Here is a 22571-nt window from a genome sequence, read left to right on the forward strand (position 1 = left end):
CTACCCTGTAAGATCCAACTTTGTGGGTTAGGAAACTTGAGCTCAAATGTTATGTGACTTGCCCAAAGTCACAAAACTACTAAGTAAGGAAGGGGTATTCATCCTCACACTGATCATTATCAGGAACCAGTATCTATTCCCTTCTCATCATCTCGCCACCTTCTATGCTGCACTTCTCACTATAGGGGAGAACTCAAGGACTCTAGCAGGTGGGAATGGCCAACTCAGTATCACAATAGCTTCAGTACTCACTTGAGCTGCATTTCGATGTTAAGGCTGTGTAAGAAGTTCCCTCCAAAGGCAAGGCAGTCCACGGGAGTCAGCACAGCATGGATCCATCCTGCAGTGTAACATGGCAAAATCATAGCTGGCAGAGGACCTTACTTCCTCTGGACATCACTGCCCACTCATCTCAAACGTAAGTCCTTAGAGCAGCCAGCCCGCAGTGACTCAGAAAGTTCTAGCTCCTCCACTCTTCCAACACCCATTCTGCCACCATTATAACCCTAAACTGGACCACCATTTGGGGTTAATAAACTCTTTCGACTTTCGTCCTCTCAACTTCAAGTCTCTTTGATGCCTCACCCATCTTCTCTCCCATCTCTTAGAAGGGCATTACCTCCTTGCCAAGTCTATCCCTTCTAACTCTACTCCAGGTAAAACAAAGAGCTTTTGTGTCAAACAAACCTGGGTTCAAAGTCTGCCATCTTCTAGCTAAATATTTCACAAGGTGGTTGTGTACAGTGTGCACCTAGATGGAACTCAATTATTCTCCTTGCCCTTGACCCTACACTGCCTTCTGGGAAGTTCTAATTCTACTCTTAAATATCTCTCATATTCATCTTCCTTTCCTGGTCCATCCATCCTATCAAAGCCTTGGTTCAGATCCCTTATTACCTGTCACCTAGGCTATTTGCAACAGCCTCTAAACTGGCTCCTCTACACCAGCGGTTCTCATGGTATGGTCCAGGGAATCCTGAGGCTCCCTGAGACTCCTTCAGAGCATATGCAAGGTCAAAACTATGCTCATGATAATACTAAGATGTTGTCTTTTTCACCCTCATTCCCGCACAGGTGTAGAGTGGAGTTTTCCAGAGGGTAAATGACATGACATCACAAACACCGAGAAGCAGATTTAAGTATCAGTCATTTTCTATTAATCTAAACATCAAAAAGATTTTTAAAAAGGTAGATGTCACTCTTCTCACTGCATTTTTGGTTTGAAAATAGCTATTTTTCATAAAAATTATTAATCATGCTAACATGTAATGAGTTTATTTCTCAATGAATTAATAAACAAATATTTTTAAATTTTCTCAGTTTTAATTTATAATATGGTAAATATTGATGACTATAATCCACATAAATAAAAGCCCTTTTGGGTTCTCGGTAATACTAAAGAGTATAAACGGGTCCTAAGTGCAAAGTGTTTGTAAACCACTGCTCTGTGCTAATCTCAATCTCTGAAGTCTATCCTCCACATCTCAACCCTAAGTGATATATCTAAAATACAAATCTGCTCATGTCATCCCCTGCTCAAAACTCTTCAATAAAATGTACATCCACAGGAGAATAGATAAATTGCCATATACTAATACAATAGAATATTGAAAAGTAAGTTGAGTGAACAACTACATGTATCAGCATGAATCTCATAATCATAATGTCCACAGGAAAAAGTTGGGAAGAACTGTCTAATATGATTCCATCTACATAACATCCAAAAACATGTAAAACAATACTAGGTATTGGTTTGGTGAGCTATACCTATCCAATAAAGAAATAGAAATAATCACCAACTTCAGAACAATGGCTAGCTCAGAGAGGGAAAAATGGGAATGGAAGTGAGGAGAGGTATACAGGGGGCTTCAAATATAATTGCAACGTTTTATGTTTTTAGTTGGGTTACAAACACATAAATGTTTATTACATTATTCTTTATATCTTTTGCTACATAAACAAATAAACTTTTGGTGATCCCCCAGCCACCTCTTGGGTAAGTTCAGCCCACCTACCTTCTCAGCTTCACCTGTTCCCAGCCTTTGATCTTTAGGCTCTGGTATCCATAAACTATTTCACATAGCCTTGCTTTGCTTATGCCTTTCCCTATGTCTGAGAGGCCTTTTCTGCCTTTCTCCTCTTGGTCACTCCTACATTTATCTGCCAGGTGTTACTCTTCTGAGAATATTTTCACAAACCTCCAGCTAGACTAAGTGTTCTTTTCCATGCTCCCAAAACTTCTGGTGAATGCCTCCATTGTGGCTATTAGAACATTATACTGAAATGAGCCTGGGTGGCTCAGTCGGTTAAGCATCCAACTCTTGATTTTGGCTCAGGTCATGATCTCACGGTTTATGAGACTGAGTCCTGTGTTGGGCTCCATGCTGTCAGAGCAGAGTCTGTTTGGGATCCTTTCTCTCTCCCTCTTTCTGCCCTTCCCCTGCTCATGCTTTCTCTCTCTCCCAAAATAAACTTAAAAAAAAATCTAGAACATTATACTGAAATGATCTATCAATCTTTTGTCCCTAGCACCTAGACCAATGCAGGGGCATTCAGTAGACCTGCAATGCTTATGGAACTAAGTAGATTACACCCAGTTTGTGTGACTTTATACCAATAAGCAATTAATCCAACTCAAATCTCTGGTAGACAAATTCAATTCATCAAATAGTTATTAAGTGCCCAGCATAGAAAAGATATTATGTGAGAGCCTATTAGGCAAAGGATTAAATGGATGAATAAGTGCCTGGGCTCAGAAACCTATAAAAGAGAAAAAGCAGATGGGTATGAGGGGAGGTAATTTTGCCTCACCATATGTGAAACATTCTATAAAACCAATGTAATCAAATCAATATGATATTGACATATGAATAGACAAATCTGTGCAACAAAAAATCCAGGAATTATACAATACATAACATTAGACAAAGATATTAAAACTATATGACAATTTTAAAGCAGTGATCATAAGAATGCTTCAATGAACAATTACAAACATGCTTGAGACAAAAAAAAACAGAAACAGAAGATGTAAGAAACAAACGTAAATTTTAGAACTGAAAAATACTATATCTGAAATAATGAAAACAGATGGACTCAACAGAAGAATAAAAACAATGGAGAAATAGAAAGTACTCAATATTAACAAAAGAGGAAACAGACTGAAAAAAATAAACTCAGGGATCTGTGGACTACAGCAAAATATATACAGCATTCAGATAATCAGAGACCCAAAGAAAAGAAGTGAGAGTGTGGGAATGAAAAATCATTCAAAGAAATAACAACTAAAAATTTCTTCACTAATATGATAGAAACATAGACCTACACATTCAGGAAGCTCAGTCAACACAAACAGTATAAACCCAAAGAAATACATGCCAAGACACATTATAGTCAAACTGCTGAAAACTAAAGAAAAAAGAAATTACAAGTAGCAAGAAATGACACATGTAAGGGAAAAAACAATTTGAATGAGAGCCAAAATTTCATCAGAAGCCATGGAGGCAAGAAGGAAGCAGCACAACATTCTTCCAAGTGCTGAAAGAACTATCAATCCAGCAAAAATATCCATTAGGAATAAAAGGGAAATCAAGACATTTACAGATGAAGGAAAACTAAGAAAATCTACTGACAGCAGGCCTACCCTAAAACTCTAAACAGAGAAGAAATGATAAAAGAAGAATCTTGAAATACCAGGAAGGAAGGAAGAACAACCGAAGAGTAAAAATACAGGCAAACAGGTGCGCCTGGGTGGTTCAGTCGGTTAAGCACCCGACTTCGGCTCAGGTCATGATCTCGTGGTTCGTGGGTTTGAGCCCTGCATTGAGTTCTCTGTGCTGACAGCTCAGAGCCTGGAGCCTGCTTCAAATTCTGTGTCTCCCTCTCTCTCTGCCCCTCCCCTGCTTGCTCTCTGTCTCTTTCTCTGTCTCTCAAAAATAAACAAACATTAAAAAAAAATACAGGTTAATACAATAGACTTTCCTTCTCTTGGGTGTTAGAAGTTATGTTTGACAGTGAAACAAAAATTGAAACACTGTATGATATGGTTCTCAACGTATGAAGAAATATTTAAGACAAATACATTATAAATGGGAAGGGTAAAGGGATGTGAATAGAGGTAAGGTTTCAACCTTCCCCTCAAACTGGTAAAATGTTAATTAAAATGTCAATACCAGACTGTGATATGAAGTATATATCTATTATACATATAAATTAAACAAGAGCAACTACTAAAAACCTATACAAACCACAGGCTAAAAATTCATATGGAAATACAAGGGCCCTGAATAGCCATAATAATCTTGAAAAAGAAAAACAAAGTTGGAAGGCTGACACTTTCTGATTTTAAAACTTACTAGAAATATATGATAATTGAAATAGTGTGATACTGTTACAAGGACAGACCTATAGACCAATGGAATAGAATTCAAAGTGAAGAAATAAACAAACACATCTGTGGTTAATTGATTTTCAACAAAGGTGTCAAGAGAATTCATTAGGGAAAGAATGGTCTTTTCAAATGGTTCTGGGACAACTGAACAGCCACATGAAAAAGAATGATATTGGACCCTTACCTCACATCATATACAGAAGTTGACTTGAAATGGATAAAAGACCTAAATGTAGTAACTAAAACTATAAAGCTCTTAGAACACAGGTGTACATCTTCATGACCTTAAACTATGAATTAGGCAATGGTCTCTTAGATATGACACCAAAAACACAAGCAAATAAAGAAAAAAGTAGATAAACTGGACTTTTGTTCTTTCTAGGACACTATCATGAACTGAAAAGACAACCCCCAGAGAGAAAATATTTTTAAATTACATATCAGATAAGGTACAATATCCAAAATATATATTAAAAAAACTCTTACAACACAACAATAAAAAGACAAATTACCTAATCAAAAATTGGGCAAAAGTTCTGAATAGATTCTACTCCATAAAAAGATACACAAATGTCTAATAAGCACATGAAAAAATGTTTGACATCAACAATCATTAGGGAAATACAAATTAAAATCTCAGTGAGGGGTGCCTGGGTGGCTCTGTCGGTTAAGCATCCGACTTTGGCTCAGGTCATGATCTTACAGTTTGTGGGTTCAAGCCCTGCATCAGGGTCTGTGCTGACAGCTGAGTCTGGAGCCTGCTTCAGATTCTCTGTCTCCCTGTCTCTCTGCCCCTCCCCTGTTCACACTCTGTCTCACTTTCTCAAAAATAAACATTAAAAAAAATAAAAAATAAAATCTCAATGAGATACCACTTCACATGCACTAAGATGGCTATAATCGCAAAGACAGACAAGAACAAGTGTTGAGGAGGATGTGGAAAACTTGAGACCCTTATAAATTGCTAGTGGGAATGTAAAATGGTGTTAGGTACTTTAGAGAACAGTTTGGTAATTCCTCAAGAAGTTAAAACAGAGCTAACATATGACTCAGCAATTCCTTTCTTAGGTATGCACCCAAGAGAACTGAAAATATACATTAACACAAAACTTTGCACATGATCATTCACAGCAGCATTATTCATTATAGTCAAAAAGTGGGGGTGCCTGGGTAGCTCAGTCAGTTAAGCATCCAACTCTTGGTTTCGGCTCAGGTCATTATCTTATAGTTTGTGGGAGTGAGCCCCACATCGGGTCCTGTCCTGAAAGCATGGAGCGTGCTTGGGATTTATCTTTCCCTCTCTCTCTGACTCTCCCCAGCTTGCACTCTCTCTTGCTCTCTCTCAAAAAATAAACATAAATTTTATTAAAAAAAACACTTAAAACAACACAAACGCCTATAAGATGATGAAAGGATAAACAATATGTGGTATATCCATGCAGTGGAATATTGTTCAGCCATTTAAAGACTAAGTACTGACAAATGCTATAACTTGGATGAACCCTGAAAATATTTTGCAGAGTGAAAAAGCCAGACACAAAGGACCACATATTGAACAGTTCCATTTGTATGAAACAGAACAGGCAAATCCATATACAAAGAACGGCCAAAAGTGGGTTGACAGGGGTGAGAGGAGGAGTGGAAGGAATGGGGAGTAACTGTTAATGAGTACAGGATTTCTTTTTGAAGTGATGAAAATTTTCTGGTATTACACAGTGGTGATGGCTGCACGACATTCTGGATATATTTTTTAAACTTAACTGCACTCTTTAACATGGTAAGTTTTATGGTGTGTGTTACATACCAATTTTTTTGAAAAGTACACTTAACTAAATGAAAATGAAAACTGAACATATCAAAATATATGACACAGCTAAATCAGTGCTGAAGGGGAAACTTACAGCACTAAATGCTTACATTACAAAAGAGGTAAAGTCTGAAAATAATCTAAGCTCTTGTCTCAAGACTAGAAGGAGCAAAATAAACCCACAGCAAGCAGAAGGAAGGAAAAACAAAGATAAAAGCAGAAATCAATGAAGCTGAAAACATAAACAGAAAAAAATCAATTGAGACAGAAACTGTTTCTTTAAAAAGTTTGAAAAATTGACAAACATCCATCAGATTGACACAGAATAAGAAAAGGCACAAAAAACTAATACCAGGAATGAAACCAAGGATATCAGGGTGCCTGGGTGGCTCAGTCAGTTGAGCATCTTACTCTTGGTTTCAGCTCAGGTCATGATTTCATAGTAGTGGGATCAAGCCCCAAGGTGGTGGACTCTGTGCTGGCAGCTCAGAGCCTGCTTGGGATATTCTCTCATTCATTCTCTCTCTCTCTCTCTCTCTCTCTCTCTCTCTCTTCCCTCTCCCTGTTCTCTCTCTCAAAATGAATAAATAAACATAAAAAATTAAAAAAAAAAGAAACAGAGGATATCACTAGAGACTTGGAAGACATCAAAAGGATAATAAGAAAATACAATCAACAACTCTGCATACATAAATTTAACAACTTAGATAAAATGGACCAATTCCTTAAAAAGCACAAACTGAGAGGAGAGGGATGATGGCGGCATAAGAGGACGCTGGGCTCACCGCGCGTCCTGCTGATCACTTAGATTCCACCTACACCTGCCTAACTAACCCAGAAAACCGCCAGAGGATTAGCAGAACGGAGTCTCCGGGGCCAAGCGCAGACGAGAGGCCCACGGAAGAGGGTAGGAAGGGCGGCGAGGCGGTGCGCGCTCCACGGACTGGCGGGAGGGAGCCAGGGCGGAGGGGCGGCTCGCTGGCCAAGCAGAGCCCCGGAGTCTGGCTGGCAAAAGCGGAGGGGCCGAACGGACTGTGTTCCGACAGCAAGCGTGACTTAGCGTCTGGGAGGTCATAAGTTAACAGCTCTGCTCAGAAAGCGGGAAGGCTGGAGGACAAAGGGAGGGAGAGTTGCTGAGCCCCGGGACGACAGAGCTCAGCTTGGTGGGGAACAAAGGCGCTCGCCAGCGCCATCTCACTCACCCATCCCCCAGCCAAAATCCCAAAGGGAACCAATTCCTGCCAGGGAACTTGCTCGCTCCCCGCAAACACCCAACTCTGTGCTTCTGTGGAGCCAAACCTCCAGCAGCAGATCTGACTCCCTCCCGCTGCCACAGGGCCCCTCCTGAAGTGGATCACCTAAGGAGAAGCGAGCTAAGCCTGCCCCTCCTGCCCCCGTGCACCTTGCCTACCCACCCCAGCTAATACGCCAGATCCCCAGCACCAAAAGCCTGGCAGTGTGCAAGTAGCCCAGATGGCCACGCCACCCCACAGTGAATCCCGCCCCTAGGAGAGGGGAAGAGAAGGCACACACCAGTCTGACTGTGGCCCCAGCGGTGGGCTGGGGGCAGACATCAGGTCTGACTGCGGCCCGCCCACCAATGCAAGTTATTCAAGACAGCACAGGGGAAGTGCCCTGCAGGTCCTCACCACTCCAGGGACTATCCAAAATGACCAAACGGAAGAATTCCCCACAGAAGAATCTCCAGGAAATAACAACGGCCAATGAACTGATCAAAAAGGATTTAAATAATATAACAGAAAGTGAATTTAGAATAATAGTCATAGAACTAATCGCTGGGCTTGAAAACAGTATAGAGGACAGCAGAGAATCTCTTGCTACAGAGATCAAGGGACTAAGGAACAGTCACAAGGAGCTGAAAAATGCTTTAAACGAAATGCAAAACAAAATGGAAACCACCACGGCTCGGATTGAAGAGGCAGAGGAGAGAATAGGTGAACTAGAAGATAAAGTTATGGAAAAAGAGGAAGCTGAGCGAAAGAGAGATAAAAAAATCCAGGAGTATGAGGGGAAAATTAGAGAACTAAGTGATACACTAAAAAGAAATAATATACGCATAATTGGTATCCCAGAGGAGGAAGAGAGAGGGAAAGGTGCTGAAGGGGTACTTGAAGAAATCATAGCTGAGAACTTCCCTGAACTGGGGAAGGAAAAAGGCATTGAAATCCAAGAGGCACAGAGAACTCCCTTCAGACGTAACTTGAATCGATCTTCTGCACGACATATCATAGTGAAACTGGCAAAATACAAGGATAAAGAGAAAATTCTGAAAGCAGCAAGGAGTAAATGTGCCCTCACATATAAAGGGAGACCTATAAGACTCGTGACTGATCTCTCTTTTGAAACTTGGCAGGCCAGAGAGGATTGGCACGAGATCTTCAGTGTGCTAAACAGAAAAAATATGCAGCCGAGAATCCTTTATCCAGCAAGTCTGTCATTTAGAAGAGAAAGAGAGATAAAGGTCTTCCCAAACAAACAAAAACTGAAGGAATTTGTCACCACTAAACCAGCCCTACAAGAGATCCTAAGGGGGATCCTGTGAGACAAAGTACCAGAGACATCGCTACAAGCATAAAACATACAGACATCACAATGACTCTAAACCCGTATCTTTCTATAATAACAATGAATGTAAATGGATTAAATGCGCCAACCAAAAGACACAGGGTATCAGAATGGATAAAAAACAAGACCCATCTATTTGCTGTCTACAAGAGACTCATGTTAGACCTGAGGACACCTTTAGATTGAGAGTGAGGGGATGGAGAACTATTTATCATGCTACTGGAAGCCAAAAGAAAGCTGGAGTAGCCATACTTCTATCAGACAAACTAGACTTTAAATTAAAGGCTGTAACAAGAGATGAAGAAGGGCATTATATAATAATTACAGGGTCTATCCATCAGGAAGAGTTAACAATTATAAATGTCTATGCGCCGAATACCAGAGCCTCCAAATATATAAAACAATTACTCATAAACATAAGCAACCTTATTGATAAGAATGTGGTCATTGCAGGGGACTTTAACACTCCACTTACAGAAATGGATAGATCATCTAGACACACGGTCAATAAAGAAACAAGGGCCCTGAATGATACATTGGATCAGATGGACTTGAGAGATCTATTTAGAACTCTGCATCCCAAAGCAACAGAATATACTTTCTTCTCGAGTGCACATGGAACATTCTCCAAGATAGATCATATACTGGGTCACAAAACAGCCCTTCATAAGTTCACAAGAATTGAAATTATACCATGCATACTTTCAGACCACAATGCTATGAAGCTTGAAATCAACCACAGGAAAAAGTCTGGAAAACCTCCAAAAGCATGGAGGTTAAAGAATAGCTTACTAAAGAATGAGTGGGTCAACCAGGCAATTAGAGAAGAAATTAAAAAATATACGGAAACAAACGAAAATGAAAATACAACAATCCAAACGCTTTGGGACGCAGCGAAGGCAGTCCTGAGAGGAAAATACATTGCAATCCAGGCCTATCTCAAGAAACAAGAAAAATCCCAAATACAAAATCTAACAGCACACCTAAAGGAAATAGAAGCAGAACAGCAAAGGCAGCCTAAACCCAGCAGAAGAAGAGAAATAATAAAGATCAGAGCAGAAATAAACAATATAGAATCTAAAAAAACTGTAGAGCAGATCAACGAAACCAAGAGTTGGTTTTTTGAAAAAATAAACAAAATTGACAAACCTCTAGCCAGGCTTCTCAAAAAGAAAAGGGAGATGACCCAAATCAATAAAATCATGAATGAAAATGGGATTATTACAACCAATCCCTCAGAGATACAAACAATTATCAGGGAATACTATGAAAAATTATATGCCAACAAATTGGACAACCTGGAAGAAATGGACAAATTCCTAAACACCCACACTCTTCCAAAACTCAATCAGGAGGAAATAGAAAGCTTGAACAGACCCAGAACCAGCGAAGAAATTGAACTGGTTATCAAAAATCTCCCAACAAATAAGAGTCCAGGACCAGATGGCTTCCCAGGGGAGGTCTACCAGACGTTTAAAGCAGAGGTAATACCTATCCTTCTCAAGCTATTCCAAGAAATAGAAAGGGAAGGAAAACTTCCAGACTCATTCTATGAAGCCAGTATTACTTTGATTCCTAAACCAGACAGAGACCCAGTAAAAAAAGAGAACTACAGGCCAATATCCCTGATGAATATGGATGCAAAAATTCTCAATAAGATACTAGCAAATCGAATTCAACAGCATATAAAAAGAATTATTCACCATGATCAAGTGGGATTCATTCCTGGGATGCAGGGCTGGTTCAACATTCGCAAATCAATCAACGTGATACATGACATTAACAAAAAAAAAAAAGAGAAGAACCATATGATCCTGTCAATCGATGCAGAAAAGGCCTTTGACAAAATCCAGCACCCTTTAATAAAAACCCTTGAGAAAGTCGGGATAGAAGGAACATACTTAAAGATCATCAAAGCCATTTATGAAAAGCCCACAGCTAACATCATCCTCAATGGGGAAAAACTGAGAGCTTTTTCCCTGAGATCAGGAACACGACAGGGATGCCCACTCTCACCACTGTTGTTTAATATAGTGTTGGAAGTTCTAGCATCAGCAATCAGACAACAAAAGGAAATCAAAGGCATCAACATTGGCAAAGATGAAGTCAAGCTTTCGCTTTTTGCACATGACATGATATTATACATGGAAAATCCGATAGACTCCACCAAAAGTCTGCTAGAACTGATACATGAATTCAGCAAAGTTGCAGGATACAAAATCAATGTACAGAAATCAGTTGCATTCTTATACACTAACAATGAAGCAACAGAAAGACAAATAAAGAAACTGATCCCATTCACAATTGCACCAAGAAGCATAAAATACCTAGGAATAAATCTAACCAAAGATGTAAAAGATCTGTATGCTGAAAACTATAGAAAGCTTATGAAGGTAATCGAAGAAGATATAAAGAAATGGAAAAGGCATTCCCTGCTCATGGATTGGAAGAATAAATATTGTCAAAATGTCAATACTACCCAAAGCTATCTACACATTCAATGCAATCCCAATCAAAATTGCACCAGCATTCTTCTCGAAGCTAGAACAAGCCATCCTAAAATTCATATGGAACCACAAAAGGCCCCGAATAGCCAAAGTAATTTTGAAGAAGACCAAAGCAGGAGGCATCACAATCCCAGACTTTAGCCTCTACTACAAAGCTGTAGTCATCAAGACAGCATGGTATTGGCACAAAACCAGACACATAGACCAATGGAATAGAATAGAAACCCCAGAACTAGACCCACAAATGTATGGCCAACTAATCTTTGACAAAGCAGGAAAGAACATCCAATGGAAAAAAGACAGTCTCTTTAACAAATGGTGCTGGGAGAACTGGACAGCAACATGCAGAAGGTTCAAACTAGACCACTTTCTCACACCATTCACAAACATAAACTGAAAATGGATAAAGGACCTGAATGTGAGACAGGAAACCATCAAAACCTTAGAGGAGAAAGCAGGAAAAGACCTCTCTGACCTCAGCCGTAGCAATCTCTTACTCGACACATCCCCAAAGGCAAGGGAATTAAAAGCAAAAATGAATTACTGGGACCTTATGAAGATAAAAAGCTTCTGCACAGCAAAGGAAACAATCAACAAAACTAAAAGGCAACCAATGGAATGGGAAAAGATATTTGCAAATGACATATCAGACAAAGGGCTAGTATCCAAAATCTAAAGAGCTCACCAAACTCCACACCCGAAAAACAAAGAACCCAGTGAAGAAATGGGCAGAAAACATGAATAGACATTTCTCTAAAGAAGACATCCGGATGGCCAACAGGCACATGAAAAGATGTTCAACGTCGCTCCTTATCAGGGAAATACAAATCAAAACCACACTCAGATATCACCTCACGCCAGTCAGAATGGCCAAAATGAACAAATCAGGAGACTATAGATGCTGGAGAGGATGTGGAGAAACGGGAACCCTCTTGCACTGTTGGTGGGAATGCAAATTGGTGCAGCCGCTCTGGAAAGCAGTGTGGAGGTTCCTCAGAAAATTAAAAATAGACCTACCCTATGACCCAGCAATAGCACTGCTAGGAATTTACCCAAGGGATACAGGAGTACTGATGCATAGGGGCACTTGTACCCCAATGTTTATAGCAGCACTCTCAACAATAGCCAAATTATGGAAAGAGCCTAAATGTCCATCAACTGATGAATGGATAAAGAAATTGTGGTTTATATACACAATGGGATACTATGTGGCAATGAGAAAGAATGAAATATGGCCTTTCGTAGCAACGTGGATGGAACTGGAGAGTATGATGCTAAGTGAAATAAGCCATACAGAGAAAGACAGATACCATATGGTTTCACTCTTATGTGGATCCTGAGAAACTTAAGAGAAACCCATGGGGGAGGGGAAGGAAAAAAAAAAAAGAGGTTACAGTGGAAGAGAGCCAAAGCAAAGGAGACTGTTAAAAACTGAGAACAAACTGAGGGTTGATGGGGGGTGGGAGGGAGGGGAGGGTGGGTGATGGGTATTGAGGAGGGCACCTTTTGGGATGAGCACTGGGTGTTGTATGGAAACCAATTTGACAATAAATTTCATATATTGAAAAAAAAAATAAAAATAAAAATAAAATTCTTTATTACTGAAAAAAAAAGCACAAACTACCATAGCTCACCCAATATGAAACAGATAATTTGAATAACCTCTAAAGTTTAAGGAAATTGAATGTTAATTAAAAACTTCTCCACAAAAGAAATCTCCAGGTCCATGTGACTGCACTAGAGAATTCTACCAAAGGTTTGAGAAAATTTAACATTAATTCTGAAATCAAAGAATGAAGTTTAAGAAATCAAGGAAGGAGCACCTGAAGTGGCTCAGTCAGTTATGCGTCTGACTTTGGCTCAGGTCTTAATCTCACAGTTCGGGAGTTTGAGCCCTGTGTCAGGCTCTGTGCTGACAGCTCAGAGCCCGGAGCCTGCTTTGGATTCTGTGTCTCCCTCTCTTTCTGCCCCTCCCCTGCTTGCATTCTGTCTCTCTCAAAAAGAAATAAACATTAAAAAACTAAAAGAAAAGAAATCAAGGAGGATCTAAATAAATGGAAAGACATACTGGGTCCATCAAAGACTCAACATGGTAAAGATGTCAACTTCCCCAAATTGAGACAACTGGGGGCACTTTTTCAAAACATACACTCAGATCCCACCCCAGACCTAAAAATCCATAATGCTAGGGGTAAAGCCTAGGCATGTATTGTTTGGGGGGGGGAGGGGAAGCCCCACCCCCACCCCAGGTAATTCTGATTTATAGACTGCAAGGCCAGCCTCCCAGTCACTATTCCTAGAGCCATGGGGCTGAGAGACCTATTCTCTATCTGTCCACCAAGTTGGCATAGCCCAGCGCAAGAGGTCCATCAACCTCTTCCTGTACCTTCCCACCTGCAATCTCCCCAAGGAACTATGCTGCCTACTAGCCATCACATGCATTTTCTTAAGGTCCAATTCTGAGTCATCAGCTGATATGAGAGGGTTTTCCCACATAATCGGATCAATATATTATAGGAAGGGTCTACCTCTGGTACCACAACCTCCCTTCCTCTTCCAGCCCTCCTCAAACCCTCCCAGAGGGGGCCCAGGGAAGACCTGTAGGAATGAAAAGTGTCTGTCCTTGCTTCACGGAACATTTATAGCACTTGTCCACCTGGTCCCCAAAAAACATCTCATTCTGGTTAGAGGAGCTGCTCCAGCACTCAAAGAGAGTCAGATTGGCATTTGTTGGGCGGATCAGGTAGAAGATCTTCTCACCCTGAAACAAAACAGGTTTAAGTGCCAAAAACATCAACAATTTCCATAAAAATCCTCCAGAGGGTCTCCAAAAGGATATTTTCTCTCCCATGCCCCAAGACCACGTAATATGACAGATTCTCCCCCAAACCCATCCAATAATCATTTTTATGCGGATTTGGAAAACTTCAAAAGCTCCTTTTGCACTTTATGGTTTTGAGCCACTGTTAACATTGACAAAAAATGATTTGGAAAGGGCATTCCAAACAAAATTGTTCAACTTAGGACAAATATACACCAAAAGCTTCTACTTTAGATGCAAAGTCAAATGAAAAATGGCCTCTATAGATGAGTAGATCAATACTACTAGCCCTAGGAGAATTTAAGGCCACATTACTGATGAGAAAATTGAATTTGCCTTTAAATGCCATTTACAGAGAGTGTTCCTTCTCACACCTGCAATCAAAGCTAATAAAAGTTTAAAAGTTCAGTAATTGCCCAAGGACTTCTACAAGATTATATGTTAGGTGATTATCTGTTGGAAAAACATTTTATTTCCTAATTATGTTTTGCCTAGACAATCACCAGATTATTTGGTTGAAAAGAAATAAAAGCCCACCAGCACAAAAATATCCTCAACCTACAGCTGATTAGTTTAACCAATATTTCCTGATAATAAATTTCAATGGAGAAAAGCAATAACACTAGAAATTATCTATTGTACAATTGGAGAAATTTCATTCAGATCTGTAGATTAGATAACAGTATCCTATCAATATTGATTTTCTGATTTTGATAACTATACTGCAGTTATATACGAGAATGCCCTTATTTTCAAGAAATATGCACTGAATTATAAAGGGACACATGTTTGCAACTACTCTCAAATGTTTCAGAAAATATATATATATACATATATGTATATTTTATTATGTTTGCTTTATAGAAAGAGAGAATATAATAAAATGTAACATTTGGGGAATCTAAGTGAAGGGCACACAGGCATTCTTCCTACCATTTCTGCAATTTTTCTATAAAAAAGGAATTATTTTAAAATGAAAAAGTTAAATCTAACATTTGCATAGCAGTGATTTACATGCTCCCATTTCATGATAAACCAGTGAAAACAACTAGTTTAGGATTTGTGATCATTTGGACAAGAGCCATATCCAAGTCTTCTGCTCTTTCCTTGGCATTTCTGATAAGAAAAATAAATAGTATGATGGTGGAAAAGAATCAAAATTAAGAAATTTGTTTTCCAGGGGTGCCTGGGTGGCTCAGTCAGTTAAGCATCTGACTTCAGCTCAGGTCATGAACTCACGGTTCATGAGTTCAAGCCCTGGGTTGGGCTCTGTGCTGACAGCCTGGAGCCTACTTCGGATACTGTGTCTCCCTCTCTCTCTGTTCGTCTCCCACTTGCTCGCTTGTCTGTCTCTGTCTCTCTCTCTCCCAAAAATAAATAAAGATTAAAAAAAATTGTTTTCCAGACTTTAAAAATCCTTCATAGTCACTGATAATCAATATGCTAATTACAAAATTGAAACAATCACTAAAAGGGAAACTACCCATAGGAAGGCTAACATTAAAAAAAAAAAAAAAAAACAACCTGTCATGGGCACCTGGGTGGCTCAATTGGTTAAGTGTCCAACTCTTAGTATCAGCTCAGGTCATGATCTCATGGTTCGTGAGATCAAGCCCCACATCGGGCTCTGTGCTGACAGTGCAAAGCCTGCTTGGGATTCTCTCTCTCTCTATCTCTCTGACCCTGCCCTACTTGTTGCACATGGTCTCTCTCTCAAAATAAATAAATAAACATTAAAAAAAACTTGTTATATATATGCTCTATCTTGGTGGTGGCAGTTATGCAACTACATACAATGTCAAAACTCATCAAACTATACATTTAGAACATATTAATTTTATGGTGTATAAATTATACCTCAATAAGGATGGGGGATGGGAAGTTTCTCATGTTACCAAGAATCTGCAGTAAATATGAACATTTCTATACATAGTCATAGGAGTATAGATTGGTTCAATGGACAGCCAGAAAACCTTAGGCATCTGCTGTTATTCAAAAAAATGTTAAGCATCAAAACTGTAGAGACAGTTTATATGGCATATCCACTTAGTGCCCAACCCTGATAGAGTAGTTATATGGAAATGTCACCCAAACAGAATCTGGGAGGCAGGTAGACCTCAGCAGCCTCTTCTGTGCTGCCACCTGAAACAAAGAGGTGGCCCAAGGCCAGGCTGCCTCTAGAAGCCACATTCATTCCTACCTTGAGCACATGGTACCAGACCGAGGTGCCACCAAAGTCAATGTGAAAGTCTGTATAGCTATCCCGCACACTCATGAGGCAGTACTTTTGCACATTGGGCCTCTCAAATATACACTCCTCTGGCCACAAGTTCTCCACCCACGAGAGCTTCCGAACAATCTTGGGAGTCTCCACAAGGTTAGAAAGCCTAGCAAGGAAGGGGTGGAGAGCAGACGTCAGCTGATTGGGAATTAAAGATTAAAGCCTGAATAAAATGCTCCCCATCCCAGTGAGAGTCAAATAAGACAAAGAAGTCCTTTCCACAGGATCCCCAAGGGCACATAGGATACTTATTTCTATAAGTCTGGTCAGCATCCTCATTCCACTCAGAAGTCCCAAGTCCCAGCTCCACAGCATTCCCCAGTCAAAGGAGGTCATTTCCTCCACAAAATGCTCATAACTCCCTTCGCCTGGGTCCACTCACTTGGCACTGAGTCAATAACAGTTATTGTACTGTCCCCATGTCTTAATGTCTTCTTTATGAGGAACCATTAGAGAAACCTTTCAAGGGCTCAGTTTCAGGTAGTGTTTCTCCCCAACATCTGGTTGTTTTTATCTTACGTAAAACCACAAACCTTATGATATTGCACTCCTTCCTTGTCCTTACTTTCAGGAAATTCACTGAAAACGCTACAGTCCTTCTCTAACAACTATCCAGACACTCATACACGCATTTTGTGTGCAGATTACCCACCAGATGCATCCTATTTCTCGACTTTTATTTTCCTTTTGTGCCATTTTTGTCTATTCTTTCCTCTCTGTATCTCTGTAAGCTACCTCAAATAGCCGTTCAAGATGAAGTGAGATACAAACAAACACAGCTTTAAAAAAAACCCTCAGGTTGTTAACTCTGATGTTAACACCAACAGCAAGGATTTTAATATTGTATAGTTATTCAAAATGTTGCCATTGATGGAAACTGGTTGAAGAATACACAGGACACCCTGTACAGATTTTTGCAACTTCCTGTAAATCTATAATTATGTCAAAATTAAAAGTTAAAAAAGTACATAATCAGACAATAAGTTTTCTAAGTGCAAAAAGATATGTTACAATTTGGGGAATTTCCCGCATTTCTGAGCACAGAGAAGACTACATGTATCTACTGAGTGCATGAGTCCAGATAGAATCATTTAAAGGTTATAAAAACCTCTTTTTTCTTTTATATCTAAGTAACCTTACCCTTAGAGAAACTACTTGGGGGTAATTCAGTAAATCTATTTCCAGGGACAGAGGACCTATACTGGGAATTAAATAGTGACCACACTACAATCTAAATACAAAAAAAAAAAAGTCTAAGAAAGCTGTCCTGGGTCTTGGAGACAAAAATTAATTAAAATAGCTACTGTATAATCTATCCAATGTTAGAAACTGTAGAAGAGAAATACAATTTGGTTGTTATAATGGGAAGAGCTACCCTAGAAAGTATAAACCAGCTCATCATCCCAAAGGAAGAAACTACCAAGAGGAAGGGAAAAAGGAACACTTATACTCAGTATATCACAAGTTCCAGGGACTTTGTTAGGCTTTTTACTTACCCCTGTTCCTCCTACCTGGTATCAGAGAATTCCAAACTAATGACATTGAGGACTTTCTCCCTCTTCCCACTATAATAGTATTTCACAAAATCACCAAGCTTCATCTTGCAGTCAGCCTGGCGGGTCACATCAATCACATCAATCTCTTTGTCAGAACCTAGAATAAAAAGATAGATTCTGCACCAAGTGGTCTCAGGGACCGGGGAAGCCTCCCTCCCCCCTTCACCTGTCCCTAGAATGGACTGACACTCAAAACTTCTCACCACACACACTGTATTTGTATGTATGTATGTATGTATGTAGGAATCCCTCACGCTCTCCTTATACCAATGTGCTGGGTCCAGGCCTATTAGAGTAACACAACTGCCTGACATACAGTCTCACTCATGATACAATCCACATGCCTGGGCCTATTCCCTCACTTTTCTTCCTATCCCCAAAATTTAATGCTCAGAAGACAACTGGCACATGAGGGCAAAAATCAGAGGCTTTCTTATCTCAAAAGAAGGGAGACTCCCGGGGCGCCTGGGTGGCTCAGTCGGTTAAGCGTCCGACTTCAGCTCAGGTCACGATCTCGCAGTCAGTGAGTTCGAGCCCCGCGTCGGGCTCTGGGCTGATGGCTCGGAGCCTGGAGCCTGCTTCCAATTCTGTGTCTCCCTCTCTCTCTGCCCCTCCCCATTCATGCTCTGTCTCTCTGTCTCAAAAATAAATAAAAAGGTTAAAAAAAATTTAAAAAAAAAAAAGAAGGGAGACTCCCATGATCCCTGGAATTTCCCTGGTAAAAAAAAAAGTGGGGCTCAGCCTGCGGGCTCGGGGCCTATTAAGGAGGAAAAGGAAAAGAAAACCAGGATTTTGGTCCTAGTTTTGCCAAAGACTGACTCCGGGCAAAGCACTTTACCTCATATTCCCAAGATGGCTAGAAAAGAAATGCAAAGGTAGACTGGAAGCAAAGGGTCACTGGTCTTGATGGGAGTGAATGATGTCACAGTTAGGATAGTTCATCTTTCTTACCAACATAGTGTTCCACATCCCTCACAGTGAATGATGGTGAAGGCAGCGTCATCCCCAATCCATCCTTCTTCAAGACTAGGATGGGCACACTGAAGCTATTCTCCTCCAAGAATTCCACAGTCAGCTGACTTCCAGTGGGCTTCAGAATCACTTCATCTGAGCTGTGGGCCACATGAGAGAAAGCCTGAGCCCCAGAGGCACTGACACTAAAGGCTTCACTTGATGCTGCCATTCACCCAAGGGGTGGGGCCTTCCTGAGCAGACCTTAATGTGGACTGTAAACTAATGGCATATACCTCATGTGCCAGGGAAGAAATGACTTATCCAAGGTAAGAAGCCAGGTCACTGGCAGAGGTGGGGAGCTAACCCAAGGATATCTTGTTAATAGCATACTCTTCTCTGAATGGCAAAAGAAGAAATCAGTCAATAACCTGCCCAGAAAGAAAAGATGTATCTGCAATTTTAGTTAATTTACTCTAACCCAGAGCAGGGTCACCCATTTAAAACACTGGCAAATAAAAAAGACCGATTTGCAAATGACATATCCAATAAAGGGTTAGTATCCAAAATATATAAAGAATTTACACCCTCAACACACACACAAAAAATGCAAGTAATCCAATTTAAAAATGGGCAGAAGACATGAACAAACACTTCTTCAAAGAGGGCATACACACGGCCAATAGACACATGAAAAGATGTTCAACATAACTCATCACCAGGGAAATGCAAATCCAAACTACAATGAGATATCACCTTATACCCATCAGAATGGCTGAAATCAAAAACACAAGAAACAACAAGTGTTGGTAAGGATGTGGGCAAACTGGAACCCTCATGTACTGTTGGCGGGAATGCAAACTGGTGCAGCCACTGTGAAAAACGGTATGGAGGTCCCTCAAAAAAATAAAAACAGAACTACCATATAATCTAGTAATCACACTACTGGGTACTTACCCAAAGAATATGAAAACACTAATTTGAAAGGATAATATGTACCCCTATTTTATTGCAGCATTATTTACAATAGTCAAATTATGGAAGCAACCTAAATGTCCATCAATAGATGAATGGATAAAGAAGATGTGTATACACACACACACACACACACACACACACATATACATATAATGGCATATATATACATTGGAATATTATTCAGCCGTAAAAAAGAATGAAATCTTACCATTTGCAACAACATGGACAGAGCTATAGAGTATAATGCTAAGTGAAATAAGTCAGAAAAAGACAAATACCAGATGATTTTACTTATATGTGGAATTTAAGAAACCAAACAAAGGAAAAATAAATAGACAAATCAAAAAACAGATTCTTAACTACAGAGAATAAACATGGTTATCAGAGGGGAAGTAAGTGGGGGGGATGGGGGAAATAGGTGAAGGGGGTTTAAGAGTACACTTATCTTGAAGACCACTGAGTAATGTATACAATTGGTCAATCACTATACTGTACACCTGAAACTAACAGAACACTGTATGTTAACTATACTGGAATTAACATAAATAAAAAATAAAAGACTGATTAAAAAAACAATTTTTACAACCAATTTCTCAACACATGTATGTAATTAACTAGAAAACAGGAGTTTTTATTTTTTTAAATCATGTTGGAGGAAGATGGACTATTTGACCAAGTTGTGTCGGAACAAGCAACTGGAAAAATATTAAGCTCAATGTCTATCTTTCTCTTTACATAATTCTAGATGGATCAACATTTAAATTGAAAAAAAAAATGAAGCCATCTGTATGTCTTCTTTGGAAAAATGTTCATGTCTTCTGTCCATTTCTTAACTGGATTATTTATTTTTGGGGTGTTGAGTTTGATAAGTTCTTTATAGATTTTGGATACTAATCCTTTATCAGATACATCATTTGCAAATATCTTCTCCCATTCCACAGGCTGCCTTTTAGTTTTGTTCATTTTTCCAAAGAAGACATATAGGTGGCTAATAGACACATGAAAAGATGCTCAACATAACTCATCATCAGGGAGATACAAATCAAAACCAAATGAGATACCACCTCACACCTGTCAGAATGGCTAACTAGAAACAGGAAACAACAGATGTTGGTGAGGATTTAGAGAAAGGGGAACCTTCTTACACTGTTGGGGGGGAATGCAAACTGGTGCAGCTACTCTGGAAAACAGTATGGAGATTCCTTAAAAAAATAAAAAATAGAACTACCCTATGACCCAGCAATTGCACTACTAGCTATTTACCCAAAATACCCAAAAATATTGATTCGAAGGGGTATATGCACCCCGATGTTTATAGCAGCATTATCACCAATAGCCAAACTATGGAAAAAGCTCAAATGTCTATCGACTGATGAATTGATAAAGAGGATGTGGTGTATATATACAATGGTGTATATATACAATGAAATATTACTCGGCCATCAAAAAAAAATGAAATCTTGGGGCACCTAGGTGGCTCAGTCAGTTAAGCATCCTACTCTTGATTTTGGCTCAGGTCATGATCTCACAGATCGCAAGATTGAGCACCACATTGGACTCTGTGTTGACAGTGCAGAGCCTGCTTGAGATTCTCTCTCTCTCTCTCTCTCTCTCTCTCAATCTCTCTCTCTCCCTTCCTCCCTCCTTCTCTTCCTCCTCCTCCCCTGCTCACATGCATGAGTGATCTCTTTCTTTCTCAAAATTTATAAAATTAAAAAAAAAAAAAGAATGAGGGGTACCTGGGTGGCTCAGTCGGTTGAGGGTCCAACTTCAGCTCAGGTCATGATCTCACAGTTCGTGGGTCCCAGCCCTGCATCAGGCTCTGTGCTGACCACTTACTCAGAGTCTGGAGCCTGCTTTGGATTCTGTGTCTCCTTCTCTCTCTGCCCCTCCCCCGCTCATGCTTTATCTCACTGTTTCTCAAAAATAAATAAATGTAAAAACAAAAATTAAAAAAAAATGAAATCTTGTCATTTGCAATGATGCGGATGAAGCTAGAGTGTATTATGCTAAGCAAAGTAGTCAGAGAAAGATAAATAACATATGATTCCATTTATACGTGGAATTTAAGAAACTAAACAGATGAACATATGGGAAGGAAGGGGGAAAAAAAGAGAGGGAAGCAATCCATAAGAGACCCTTAACTATAGAAAACAAACTGAGGGTTGAAGGAGAGAGGTGCATGTGGGATGTGGGTGGGGGGTGGGGTAAATGGGTGATGGATATTAAGGAGGGGCACTTGTGATGAGCACTGAGTGTTATATATAAGTGATAAATCACTAAATTTTACACCTGAAACCAATTTTACCATATATGTTAACTAACTAGAATTTAAATAAAAACTTGAAAAAATGAAGCCATATAGTAGAAAAAACATGGGAGAGACAAGGCCCACTAGTCATTAAAAATAGCAATAAATAAATTTAACTACATAAAAATTAAAATTTCCTACAAGGAAATATAGGGGTGAATATACCTTTTTGAATTCATGTTTTCATGTTCTTTGGGTAAATACCCAGTAGTAGAATTACTGGATCATAAAAAATTTCTATCTTTAATTATTTGAGGAACCTCCATACTGTTTTCCACAGTGGCTACACGAGTTTGCATTCCCACCAACAGTGTACAAGGGTTCCTTTTTCTCTACATCCTCTGTAACACCTGTCATTTCTTGTCTTTCTTATTCTCACCATT

The 22571-nt window shown here is 39.6% G+C and overlaps 1 protein-coding gene across 3 annotated transcripts in view; it reads right to left on the minus strand.

The window, feature by feature from the left end:
• Positions 1-22571, minus strand: part of PHF8 (PHD finger protein 8) — a 93081-nt gene that overhangs the window by 47370 nt on the left and 23140 nt on the right. For all 3 annotated transcript variants that reach the window (XM_042973705.1, XM_007089430.3, XM_007089429.3), the window contains exons 5-9: positions 18900-19060; positions 17904-18045; positions 16312-16498; positions 13889-14051; positions 253-340 (exon numbers count right to left, since the gene is read on the minus strand). In XM_042973705.1, coding sequence (XP_042829639.1) covers positions 253-340; positions 13889-14051; positions 16312-16498; positions 17904-18045; positions 18900-19060 — 741 coding nt within the window. The remainder of the gene's footprint in view (positions 1-252; positions 341-13888; positions 14052-16311; positions 16499-17903; positions 18046-18899; positions 19061-22571) is intronic.

This window comes from Panthera tigris, chromosome X, assembly GCF_018350195.1.
Source record: "Panthera tigris isolate Pti1 chromosome X, P.tigris_Pti1_mat1.1, whole genome shotgun sequence".
Classification (NCBI taxonomy): Eukaryota; Metazoa; Chordata; class Mammalia; order Carnivora; family Felidae; genus Panthera; species Panthera tigris.